The sequence below is a fragment of the Gastrolobium bilobum genome, unplaced genomic scaffold (genome assembly GCF_033153095.1).
Source record: "Gastrolobium bilobum isolate Gb01-03AN ecotype WA unplaced genomic scaffold, APGP_CSIRO_Gbil_v1 utg64434, whole genome shotgun sequence".
NCBI classification, from domain to species: domain Eukaryota; kingdom Viridiplantae; phylum Streptophyta; class Magnoliopsida; order Fabales; family Fabaceae; genus Gastrolobium; species Gastrolobium bilobum.
The window spans coordinates 114,756-128,167 of record NW_026896291.1 but is presented as its reverse complement, the minus strand read 5'-3'; the positions used below and the strand labels follow the sequence as shown (position 1 = coordinate 128,167).

Here is a 13,412-nt window from a genome sequence, read left to right as displayed (position 1 = left end):
AGATGATATTATCTTATACAATATATTATTTTATGCAATACCGTGCCAAACACTGGATAATATTAAAATTCAATCAGGTCTTATACAATCAGATCTTATACTATCAGACTTTATCCTATACTATGTACTAAACATGCCAAGTTTTAAACCCTTACATTATACTATATCGAACGGCAAATAAAGAATTGTCTAGAAGGCCATATTAGGAAATGCACAGTATCCGGGTACAAGAATAGTTTACATTAAAAATAAAATAAAATAATTGTCGTCATAATTGAATGGTAAGTGAATTATCATTAAAAAATACCCGAGTTTAAATATTTGTTGGGAATGTCACCTAAATATTTAATATGGCAACGATACCTCTGGATAGACAAATTAAAGACCAGGCTAAATACTTATAAACATTATAACTAAGAGATATTAAATGGGTAAAATGTGTGTCATTTTAAAAGATGTAAAGTTATGTCATTTTAAGAGAGAGAAAAAAATAGATAAAGGAGGAGAGAGAGTTGACATAAAAATAAAAGTATGGGTCCTACCTCTTTATAAAAGTGAAAAGATATAAATTATGTCATTTAAAAAGATAAACACTTTTTTCTATTAATATTCAAGTAAATTAAATTCCTAAGTTACATTGTTTACTGTCTCTTTCTCTTTTCTTTTTTGACACGGTCGTCTCGGCTTTTAGATACCGGATTGCGCGTTTGAGGGTGTTTGGATTGGAGTCCAAGGTATACCGTTTCCAATTTTCAACCTTCAAATCATTCACAGTCAAAGCCAAACTACAGAGAATTCAATTCCAATGCCTATATAAACTTTATGTGTCTCTCCTTTCCTTCCACCAAAACATTTCATACAAGCTCATATATTCTAGCTCTAACCTCTACCAGTAAATTAAACTCCTCAAAAGGCTCGTAGGGGGATATCGAAAGCACAACAGATAGATACTAATTCAAAGCACAACAAGAGTACATGGCTTATTTCTCTAACAGGAAGATCCTCTTCACAGTTGTTCAGCTTCTGCTTATCATTCTCACCATTTTTGTTGCTTCTCCTCAATCTGGAGTAGATTGCAGACCATTGCAATTACATTATCAATTGTCATGGAATTATAGGCTTCTTTTTCAGTCGCTTCCAAACGGTGGTTCACCAGGGTCAGGGGGAGATCCCACTCATACCTAAGAAGGTAGCATGTTCATTCATACACATAGCTGAGGAGGCTGGCGATCGAAGGAATATTAACCTTAGTTGTAAATTTTTTATACGTTTCTCGTTGAAAGTTTCAGGAGTTAAGGAGATTATTTCCATTCTTGATTTTTTTTCAGTATATGTCTGCTTGCATGTTTTCACATGCAATTTTTTTTTCAAGTAATTCCTGATATTGTTGTATTCACATTCCATTTTAATAATCTAACATAATATATCTAGTTAGTTCTCTGAAAAAAAAAGATTTAATATATTCTTTTTGGTCAATTATTATTGCGTCATAATCTTTGGTCAAATTCAAAATAACCCATTTGATTATGTATAAAATTAAGCTGTCTAACTTGACGCATTTTTCTTTTCTTGTACATTCTGACCAACTCCTGCACCTACCTGTGTATTAATCAATTAATTATATATATGCATGCATAAATTCACGAGTATGTGTATCATATGTTATATTTCTCTGGGATGAAAGGGGTAAAAAGATAATTAAGAAAAACTTAAACATATATTTTTAAAAGGGCTGCTCTCTTTACCAAAAAAAAAAAAAAAAAGGGTTGCTCACGTTTTAAGTTGAAAAAAAAAGGTTATACGAAATTTGCTCCCAATTGACTTAATTTTAATATCGTTTCCTTAATTATATCATGACCATAAAGGTAATTTTGTTCTATTTCTTCCTCGAAATGGAGGCTTAACAGGTTTAGGTCATTCCTTTCCGTACAAGACTACCATCAAAGAAAACAAGCATGATTCATGGGCTGGCCTATCTAGTGTACATAATTGACCATTGAATCTTTTCTCATTCAATCAGCGATTCAAATATGAAAAAAATGTGTATTATTTTAAAGGATATAAAATCGTGTCATTTTAAGTGAGAGAAAAAGATAAATCATGAGAAAGAAAATGAAGGGAAATTTTTTTAAAGATGTGAATCTCACTTCTTCGTGAGAGTAAAAGAATGTAAGATGTGACATTTAAAATGAGAGAGCTTTTTCGCTTCAAATATATAGTTGCCATTTTTGCATGGCACCACTGCCTTTACAGTTTAGAACACCGTAGAATTCCGTTTTAAAAAAGAAGATATTCTAAATCTAAAACTTGAGGCAGAAATGACTTCCGGTCTAATGTTCAATTCATGATCAATCTTCAAATAGATGGCTCAGTCATAATTTGATAAATTCCGAGTAAACCCTTAATTTAAAGTTTGCAGTCAAAACAAAACCATAAAACAACATTATTTCTTTCTGAAATAAATGAATTTGTTAACAACATATATATCCATTAAATATTTATTAATTGCTTGACGAAACAACGTGACAAACCCAAGGATCTGGATTCTCTCACGTGAAAAAATATTATATGATCATGTGGAAAATCATAACCATATAAATATGGATCAATGATAATAAAGAAAAAGAAAAAATATATATACCAAATAGATAGTTACAAATTTAACAGTTGATTCAACTTTATATGGTTGTGATCTTTCCACATGATCATGCCATATTTTGTTTTTACATCAGAAGATCCATTTCCCAAACCCAATGAGCCCTACATTAATTCTGAAACCCAGAGGTATGATTCGAAGATTGAAGGTAGGAAATCAAAATTCAAAAGAAAATGAAGAGCCGGGAATTAAGGGTATGAGAGAGTTTAACAACATAATAATTTTTTCTTCCCTTTGATTAAAAATATTGCAAATTACTTTAATCTGAGATAACTATAAATTATTTTAAGAAATTAGTAAAAAATTTAACAAATTATATGAGAAAAATATTTATTCTTTTAAAGAACATAACATTGTATCCTTTTAAGTGAAAAATAATGTTTCACTATAATATTTAACTAATTAAGAAAATAAATAAAAAATAATTGGTTAAATATTATATAATAAAACACTGTCATTTCATTTAAAAGAACACAATAAATATTTTTCCAATTATATGATAATAGAAATTTTTTCTCCTTAATTAAAAAGATTCTCAACCAGTAAAGAGAAAAAAAAATTACTTGAAGTATTTTTCTTCCCATCTTCATCTCATCCATCCGAACATACCCAAACAAACAAGCCTGTCTATCTCACAGCGACAAATCATATCGGGTGCTTAATCATACTTGCGATTCAAACACAAGAGCTATTGCGCTAGAACAATGAATGTTAGACCAGGCTATGGTCATTGTTCTTGTGTGACACGTTTACATCTATATATGTTGAAAATTAACTAGATTGAGAGTATAATATGATTTTAATGTTTTGAATCTTAGTCCTCAGGGGCTTGCAGTAAAATTTTCTACTCCTCTATCTTTATTCTTCTTCTTCTTTTTTTTCCTTTTTTTTAAAAAAAAAAAACGACTCATGACTGATTCAATATAGAGGAGAATTTAAATTCACTCAGGCTTATATATATAGCACAAATGTTACTTATACAGAAAATTTCTATATCCCGCGTAGAATTCTACTTCGAAGTGATGGAAAGTGGAAACCACAGGTGGAACGGGAGAAAAGTAAGACATAAAAAAAAATAAAAAAAATAAAAAAATAAAAAAATAAAAATTGAATTTTGATGAAAACTATTAAGAAAAATGCCCGTGTATAATTTACTGTATATATAATATTATAATGTAAAACCGACTGAATGGAAATTTAATAACATCTATTATTTTATTTGTATTGTAATTTGACTTTTGCTTTTGACCCCAGATATATTGTAGTAATAATAACATGGGTGTTTGGCGTTCAAGTTACTCGTATTTGATTCATTCTAATTAAAACTCAATTTCAAACCTCTTAATTTCAAATCACGAGCAATGAGAAGGTCAATCCAAATCACAAGGGTGCGTTCTAGCTACGGACTTAACCCGACTTTTTGACGGTCCTAATGTGGTTTTAAAAAATTATTACCGAATTAATATATTAATCATACAACACTAGTCTCGCGGCTTTTTGACCCTTATAACCTTTAGTTAATAATTAATTATCAATTTGACCTTCATTTGAAACTAATTCGAAAATTTAACCCTCTCGAAAAACATAATACCAATCTGCCCCTGTTTGACCGTTGACCACCAAGCCTACCCGGGTACACCCCTCCCTACCCTGGTATTTTTTGAAATTTTTTGCCTACCCGGGTAGGGAGAGGTGTACCCGGGTATAGTTCTTCAATCTGAAAAAATGGTTGAATTAGTTACCCGGATATAAAGGGGTGTACCCGGGTACAGAATTGAAGACGTTCATCCCAACGGTGGCATTGAGAAGTTCCAATCTGCTGCTTACTCCAACGTAACTTCACTTTGATTCCAATTCTAAGTTCGAATTTGAACCCAATGCCCATTATATTTTATTTAATTACTACTATCTCTTTTATTTTTGTGCAGTGTATGACCATCGTGATAAGAATTAAATAAGATCTCAGAGAAATAGCTATACTTATTTTTCGCCATCATTTTCTCCTTATTAAATCTTGTATTGTAATATTCTCATAAATGGTACTATTGGAGAGGTTTGGATCATATACAGTGCCATGGCTGTGATCGAGAACCAAGCACCGTCTCCGATTGGATTCGAAGGGTTTGAGAAGCGCATCGAGATTTCATTCTGCGAGCCACCAATTTTCAAGGACCCTCAAGGAGTAAACCTTCGGTCCCTGACTCGGTCTCGGCTAAATTCTATTCTGGAACCCGCGTGTTGCACCATTGTTTCTCACTTCTCCAATGCCGAATTGGACTCTTACGTGCTCTCTGAATCAAGCCTCTTTGTCTTCAACCATCTTTGCAGATTGAAGAATTATACCCAGGTACACCCCTCCTTACCTGGGTAATTAATTCAATATTTTTCCAGATTGAAGAACTATACCCAGGTACACCCCTCCCTACCCGGGTAGGCAAAAAATTTCAAAAAATACCAGGGTAGAGAGGGGTGTACCCGGGTAAGCTTGGTGGTCAACGGTCAAACAGGGACAGATTGATGTTATGTTTTTCAATAGGGTTAAATTTTTGAATTAGTTTCAAATGAAGGTCAAATTGATAATTAATTATTAATTAAGGGTTATAAGGGTCAAAAAGTCGTAGTCTCGCACATTAGTAATACCAAACTTTCAAATATTGTACGCTATTAATCTCGCACGTGGACCATACACATTAGATTAAGCAAGATGACACGATAATAACCGTACGATGCACTTATCTAGGATAATACCATGTGGTCCAATTCTGATCGTCTATCATACCAACCTTCTTCTCTAATCCCTGTATAACCCTTCGACCTTAGAAATTTTCTAACGCATTCTGAGTAAGTTTGTGCACTTATGTACCACAATGGTCATAAATTTCGATGATTTGAAGGAGAAGAGTCACCGCAAATTGAGATTATAAGAAAATCAATCAATTTTTCAGGGGACAACTATAGTTCTTACTGATACTCACAAATATATAGGTGTAACAATATTAGATGATGAAGATATGAATGTAATACTCGAAGCATATGTTGATCAATCAAAGGCGAAATTGGTTCAACTGTACGTGGACGTTGATTTAACTGAGGATTTATCAAAACTGATTTAGTTGTTGGATCTCAATATGGTCAGCCACAATATGTATTAGTGATTGCACCTCATGAAGAGCTGCTTGATGTTGAGGGTTTGGGACGGGTCCATGGACAATAAGAGATAAGTTGTTTGTTAAATAAGAATCTAAGTCCAAGCAAATTGTGCAAACTACGATAAAATATTTCAAGAAAGCATGTTAGGAAGTCATAGTTGTTGAGATTACAATTGCTAAATTGGTAACGAAATGTGAGAACTAGGAGTAAGGTTACCTATAGAGAGTAAGGGTAACTAAACCAAAGAATGGTAACATGTGGGTCATCCATAAATGGGTTAGAGATTATAGTTATGTGAATTGAAGTCTATCCTAAGACCACAAATAATTTGATAAGAAATTTATTTCTTTAGTCATAGCAAGTATCACTATAAGAAAATTAGTATTTGAAGGTTGTTTAACTGAAGCGATTTCACTTAAACCGCCTCCAATTGATATATAGAGATGGTATTTTCGACAGTTTAATTGATTCGAAACGGTTGACGTGAAACCGCCTCCAAATGTGTACTAGAGGCGGTTAAAATAACCGTCTCATTTACTACTCAGAGGCGATTACATTAAAACCACCTCTAATTTCTACCTTTAGAGGCAGTTAAACCATAACCACCTCCAAATGTATATTAGACGAAGTTAAAATAACCGGCCCCATCGACCATTTAGAGGCAGTTGAGGTATAATCACTTCTACATACAGCAATTAGAGGCGATTTTAATGTAACTGCCTCTGAATGGTAAATGGGGCAATTATTTTAACCACCTCTAATAGACATTTGGAGGTGATTTCATGTCAACCGCCTCAAAATGTACATTAAGTAAATAACCACCTCCAAAGCATATTCAGATTTTTAAGTTGAATCATCTAGTGTTATATATAAATTTCCAAAGATGACTGTCGCACATTGAAAAAAATTATCTCACCTTCACTTTGAGGTCCCACATTGGATGGCTCTTGTTCCTCCTTAAATCGGGCTCAATGGCCTCCACGGAGGAAGAACATAAGGTGTAAGCCAATAAATTTGGTGGCTTTCTACCAAAGGTGATTTCAAAAGGAGTAAATCCTGACGATCTATTGAAGGACGTGTTGAAGTGAAATTCTGCAAAACTTAGGTATCTAGACCATAGCTTCGGCTGTGTATGAGTGAAAGCTCGAAGGTATTGTTAAATGCATCTGTTTACTCTCTCTGTTTTCCCGTCTGACTGTGGATGATATGCTGTTGTATACTGTAGCGAAGTGCCTTGCAATTGGAACAGTGTACGCCAAAAGCTACTCAAAAAGATGGGATCACGATCTGAGATAATCGTCCAGGGAAAACCATGCAGCTTACCTACTGATTCCCAAATTTTTTTGCAATCTACGAAGCTGTATAACTCGAAGGCAGAGCAGTAAAATGGAAACCTTAGAAAACCTGTCAACCGCAACTAATATGGCGGTGAAGCCATTTGATGGAGGTAAATGAGTAATAAAATCCATGGACAGATCAGTCCATAAAGAGTCAGGGGGGCGATAGGTTGAAGTAGGCCAAAAGGGATAAATCATTCCATATTTTTTTGACATACGGAACAGTTTTTGACAAACTGTTTGACATCATTTCGTATTCATTTCCAGGTAAAGGAGCTGGAGATACGATGTAGGGTGGCATGGAACCCTGAATGATCTCCTTAGATCGAAGAATGCATATCATGCAATAGTTTAGGAATGAGGCTGGAGTCAGCGGGTAGATAGATGCGGTTATTGCATACTAGCAGTTTCCCTTGGACACGCCACTTTAGCCAAGAATTAAGGGATGTTGTTAATTACTGGAAAATCTGTGTAGCATAGGCGTCTTTATGTAACTCCTTTTGTAATATGTATGAATAGTTGGAAGTAGGTCTAGATAGAACAGCTAGCTGTGGAACAGGGATGTTTGTGAGGTCTTCTGGTTGTCGGGAAAGTGCACATCAGCAACAATGTTGTTCTAGACATGGCTCTTTTGTGTCGATTATAGAGCTTTCCCTGATTTATATTGAATGGTAAAATTGAACCCCAGCAGCTTGGCAAGGAAAAGCTGTTGTTCTGGAGTTTAGACCACTTGTGACATGAGATGGTGCAAACTCCGATGATCTGTGCGAATAGTGAAGGGTGAACCCAATAGATATTGTCTCTATTTTGCAACTGGAGATGAGATTGCAAACATCTCTCTCACATACGTTGACTTGTTGCGCATAGTGGAAGACAACTTTTTACTAAAAAATGAAATTGGGTGATTACTCTGTAGCAGAACTACACCCACACCAATGCCATATGCATCTGTCTCCCCTACGAAAGGAAGTGAAGAATCTGGCAAGGCCAGAACAAGGGCACATGTCATTAAGTATTTGAGTTTGTGGAAGGCTTCAGTAGCTACCTCTGACCACACAAATCATGTTTTGCTTAACAAATTAGATAAAGGAGAAGCAACCATGGCGTAGTGTTTTATAAATCTTCTGTAGTAGCCTGATAAACCCAAGAATGCCCGAACTTGGGTTTGCGAAGTATGTATAGGCCAATCCACAATCGCTTGAACCTTAGCTGGATCTGGAGCAACCTCATGCCCTGAAATGATATAACCCAAGAAGTGGATAGATGATAGTGCAAAAGAGCATTTTGACAACTTCACATAGAACAGATGGCTTCGTAGTGTGTGTAATACTTGATAGAGATGGTGAATATGATCCTGAAGGTTAGCATTATAGACCAAAATATCATCATAAAATATAACTACGAAACGACGAAGGTATGCAGAAAAAACCTCATTCGTTATAGCTTGAAAAGTGGAAGGGGCATTCAAGAGTTCAAATGGCATCACTACAAATTCGTAGTGTCCTTGATGTGTTCGGAGTGCAGTTTTATGAATGTCTGAAGGCTCCATTCGAATCTGATGATAGCCTAAACGCAAGTCAAGCTTTGAGAAAATGGTTGCACCATGTAGTTCATCTAGTAATTCGTCAACTGTGGGTATGGGAAATTTGTCTTTAATAGTAACTGCATTTAAAGCTCTATAATCGACACAAAAGAGCCACGCCCCATTTTTCTTTCTAACTAATAAAACTGGAGAACTAAAAGAAGATTGACTTGCTCTAATAAGCCCATCTGCCAACATTTCTTTCACCAAGCGTTCAATCTCATTTTTTTGAAAATGAGGATAACGGTAAGGGCACACCTGAACTAGTTTAGATCCAAGTTGGAGCACAATTTTATGGTTTAAAAATCGCTCAGGGGGAAGTGAGGACGGTGGGGTAAAGACGTATGTAAATTCAAGGAGTAACTGTTGTAGTGCTGGCTTATCACTTAGATTGTCATTATCTTGGCCCATAGGAGAAATAGTCTGATGGATGGTAATTGGGCCGCTGGGGGTAAAACACATCAGGCATGCATCAATAGAATCATGTGCCATGAGCTTCTGTAATTGGGTCGTTGATAGCAATGAAGGGTCTAGAGTTATAGCTCCTTGTAATACAATAGGAACATCACCTCTAGTGAATGACATAGTAAGCTTATGATAATCAATAATAACAGGGCCTAAAGTGGCTAACCATTGTACCCCAAGAGCAACGTCAGCACCCTTAAGATCAATGACAAATAAATCCACAAGAAACGATTCAGATTGTAAGACTAGTGGTACTCCCATACATTTTGTTGCACAAAGTAACTTATCACTGTTTCCCACTTGAACTGAGAAGGGAGTGATGGCATGTAAAGTAAGGTGGAGATAAGAAGCCATATGTGGTGTAATGAAGTTGTGAGTACTGCCTCCATCAATTAGAACTTGCAATGAATGATCTGAGACAAACCCCTGCAAACGGAAAGTACGAGAAGTCCTATGTCCAAAGAGAGCATTAAAACTAATTTCTGGTGAAGAGCAATTTGGTTCCACCATTTCACCCGAATTGGGGACAATATCACTTATTTGTTCTTCAATATTATCACCCTCATCACCTTCCATATAGAGAAGAGCAGGCTTTGATTTACATTTATGGCCAAATGAGTACCTCTCATCATAATTGAAACAAAGGTTTTTCTCTCTTCTAGCTAGAATCTCTACTGGAGATAAGCGTTTAATTGGAATGGCTGCAATAGGTGAAGTGTGAAGGGTGGAGGTAGTCCCTGTTGATTGGGCTGTAGCTGTCACCAATTGAGTGGGTTTAGGAGACCATGATTTAAAAGGTCTATCAAGATTCAGTTGATCTTCATACACGCGAGCTAGTGCAAAAGCCTAATGGACATCGGTTGGTCTATGAGGAATAACAACACTCCTAATCCGGGGTTTTAATCAAGATAGGAATAAGCTCTTGGTAAGAACGAGTGATAGACCAGGTACGCGACTGGATAAACGTTCAAAAGAAGTTTGATAGTCTTGCACCGAAGCTGTTTGTTGTAATTTCGCAAGGAGAGAGGCAGGGTCCTCAAATTCGGTAGGACCAAAATGTTAGTTGATAGCCAATACAAAGGCGTTCCACGTAAGAATAAGACCATCTCTAGACATTCCTTGAAACCAGCTTGTGGCTGGGTCATCCAAGTGAACCGAAGCAAGTAACAATTTATCAGGTTCAAGTGTTTGATAAAATGTGAAGTAGCGTTCTACAGCAAACAACCACCGAGTGGGATTGCCGGAGGAAAATCTCGGTAGATCCAGTCGCGGGGATCTGCCATCGGGTCCAGGACCCAGAATCCCATTGTGACGACCATGATTGGGAATCATACCTTGGTTGGGGTTTTGCTGGATAACACGTTCCAGATCCGCTTGCATTTCATCAAATCTCTCATGTTGTTGATTTTCCATGGCCTCAAAACGTCGATCATGAGCCACTTCCCATGTCGTGATCTGTTGTGCATTGGACGCTTCAGCCGTTTGTAAACGTATTTCAGTCGCGTGAAGCTGCTGTCGAAGATCCGTGATTTGTTGTTGTATATCTCTCATCCTAGTATTTTCTGCCATAGGAGGAGATGCATCAATGAAAGCACCAAATTGTAAGATAGAAGAGAATCAGAGAGAGAAAGTAGAGAAGTTAGAGAAAATAGAGAGAGAAGTTTGTCCAACAATTTTCTAATTTTCTTTCTTTTTGATTTTCTATATATATTCTCAACTATGTGACGAGCAATTGGTTCAAAATAAATTAATTGCCAAACAACTCAAATTGTAAAGTGCTTAAATTGTAAATCAGCCAATTATGAAGTCTTGAAAGCGCTTGGGCCTGGGGCAACGTCTTTTGGGCCTGATGAGACTCATATGATGTTCGTGGTCTGAAGGAAGTGATCTTAATGAGTTCACTACATTCTTCTGCCTATTGGCCCTCCTCTTTTCTTTTATTGTTAAGTTCTGTCTGGACGGTTAAAATTAGCGTCCAAAACAAATAATCGATGCTCCCGCTGCTACATGCACATTGTCCTCCCGTGGCAGTACGTGTTGCAGACAAGCAAGCAATGTGTCGTGGACTTTCACAAATAAAATAAATAAATAAATAAAAACCATTAAAAGAGCCTGCTAGTATGTGTAAATTGTAATTGGCTGCTCTGTGTAGCTGTAGTGCTATTGGCAAATGAGTGTTGTGCAGTCTTAGGCTCTATATATCTATTCAATGATGCGAATGTCTCCCGACATAACTGTTCAATGTCTCTTTATGTTTTTTTCTCTGCGCAAGTGCACATCAATGTATCTTATTTAGAGGGTTAATTAGCACCCATGTTTCATTCTTATGCATTAAATTAAAATATTTTTTAAATAAAAAACTATACTTTTAGTTTGTTTTTTTTTAAATAACATATTTTTATTTTTTAAAAATTATTATGTATATGTTTTTATAATTATTAATTTTTTAGGTATAACTTCATATATATTTTTTGTACACTAATAATATTAAAGCTTGAATGTATAACTTCGTATATCCTTAATTAAAAATTTTATTGCTTACCAAAAAAAAATTAAAAATTTTATTCACTGCAAAAGTAATAAAATATTACTGTTATAGTTGGATGACAATCAAATCATAATTGTGATGGATTCATATAACGCTTTTATTATTGAAGGCCTAGAGCAGTATAAAAGAAAAGCCACATAAATAAGAAAATGATTTTTATATCAATGACAATCCAATCACCGCAGCTAGACAATTGAATGTTGGGCCTCTGAATAGCTCATTAAAGACTCAAAATTTCAATATACGAATAAGCTCTATAAATAAGAGATAAAACTTACATATATAACAAATCTCTCTCTTATTAAATAAATCTATTAGTCCTAGATTAGACACTTTGTCTTTTGTCATTCAGACAAAACAATAACTCTAATACAATTTTTTTTTTCTAAAATTATTGAACACATTGGTACAAATTATAAATCACTTTAATAATCTGAAACGTGATTTTGAAGCTGCGAGCGTTTTTCCATACATGACATCAATCGACATGCTCGTATGCAGCACGGCATGTCTTATGCTCATGTCTCATTCAAAGTTGGAAAAATGACAAGCACGCATACCATGTTTTATGCACTTTTGACCTTCGCTTTCTTTTTCGGGCATACAAGGCTGCACTTTTGAACATTTCTATTATGCTTCATTTAGTATATATATATAGCAAAATGATTTCTGCGGCCGTTGCACCTACAGCAAGTCAGGAGACGGAACCGAATCCTAGGATACGGCACCGAATCTTGGTTTTTTTTTTAAAAGCTGTGGGGCCCACTTTTCTGTGTCAACTGTTGATAACACTCTCTACGGCGGCTGCAGAAAAAGTATCCCCTATATATATATATATGGGTTATGTTTATCTCATTTTACATGAGATAAACAACTTTCTTACACACTCAAAAAAGGGTTGAGTCTCACCACTCTTTTTTTTCTCTTCTCTTACTTGTGAATCCCACTTATAATCTTATTTCTACAACATGAGATAACTATTTTTCTACAACTTCCCTATATGTGTGTGTGTGTGTTAAGGCTACATCAAATGTATTAAGTGGGTTCGACACCATATTACAACCCAAAACCTTAAGACATTGAGTCCATGGGTCACTTATATAAATTTCACTTAGTTCACTTATATAGCCCATTATCAACCAATATAGGACTCATTACACATAAATAACCCAACAATCTCCCTTTCAAGTGTGAAACCCAACATTGGTATGCTCCTCCTCACCAAGAGCAAACGTACTCAATCCGCCTCCTAACCAAACACCTGGCTAACCCGAGCCCAACTGACTCTAATACCATTGTCAGGCAGGTCCAGGAGAAGCTCGTGGCTGGGGACTACCACCTATGGGCTAATGCTAAAATCCTATATCAAGTGAGTCTAGCACCATGTCTCAACACAAAATCTTAAGGTATTGGGTTCATGGATCCATCTACTTACATCTACTTCACTTAATCTGTTACTGTCAATAACCTTGGGATACACCACCCTAAAAGCTAGCTCAAAGGGTGGAAGTGCCCAAGACCTTATAAACTCCACATTACGCCCCCTCACAGAAGAGCCCTTTGGACTTGAAGTGTGGATATTGCACAGCTCAATTTTGTGGTTTACCTTTTGTGTTTTGTTTTTTTTAATTCCACTTTAAAGTGGAGGGCCGTAAGGATCGAACTTGTGAACTT

General features: G+C 35.7%; 1 protein-coding gene across 1 annotated transcript; it reads right to left on the bottom strand.

Moving 5' to 3' along the window:
- Positions 1–8,203: 8,203 nt before the first annotated feature.
- Positions 8,204–10,741, bottom strand: LOC133298691 (uncharacterized). Its single transcript, XM_061498015.1, has 2 exons — positions 10,268–10,741; positions 8,204–10,036 (listed from the first exon to the last, which is right to left on the bottom strand). Exons 1-2 carry the CDS (start codon positions 10,739–10,741, stop codon positions 8,204–8,206), a joined length of 2,307 nt encoding a protein of 768 aa, XP_061353999.1.
- Positions 10,742–13,412: the final 2,671 nt, after the last annotated feature.

Excerpts from the sequence above, each read along its gene's own strand:
- LOC133298691 (XM_061498015.1), bottom strand. The coding sequence starts at position 10,741 with ATGAGAGATATACAACAACAAATCACGGATCTTCGACAGCAGCTTCAC. Across the intron at positions 10,037-10,267 it reads TTCTTACGTGGAACGCCTTT|GCTTTTGCACTAGCTCGCGT; the intron begins GTATTGGCTATC and ends GATGTCCATTAG.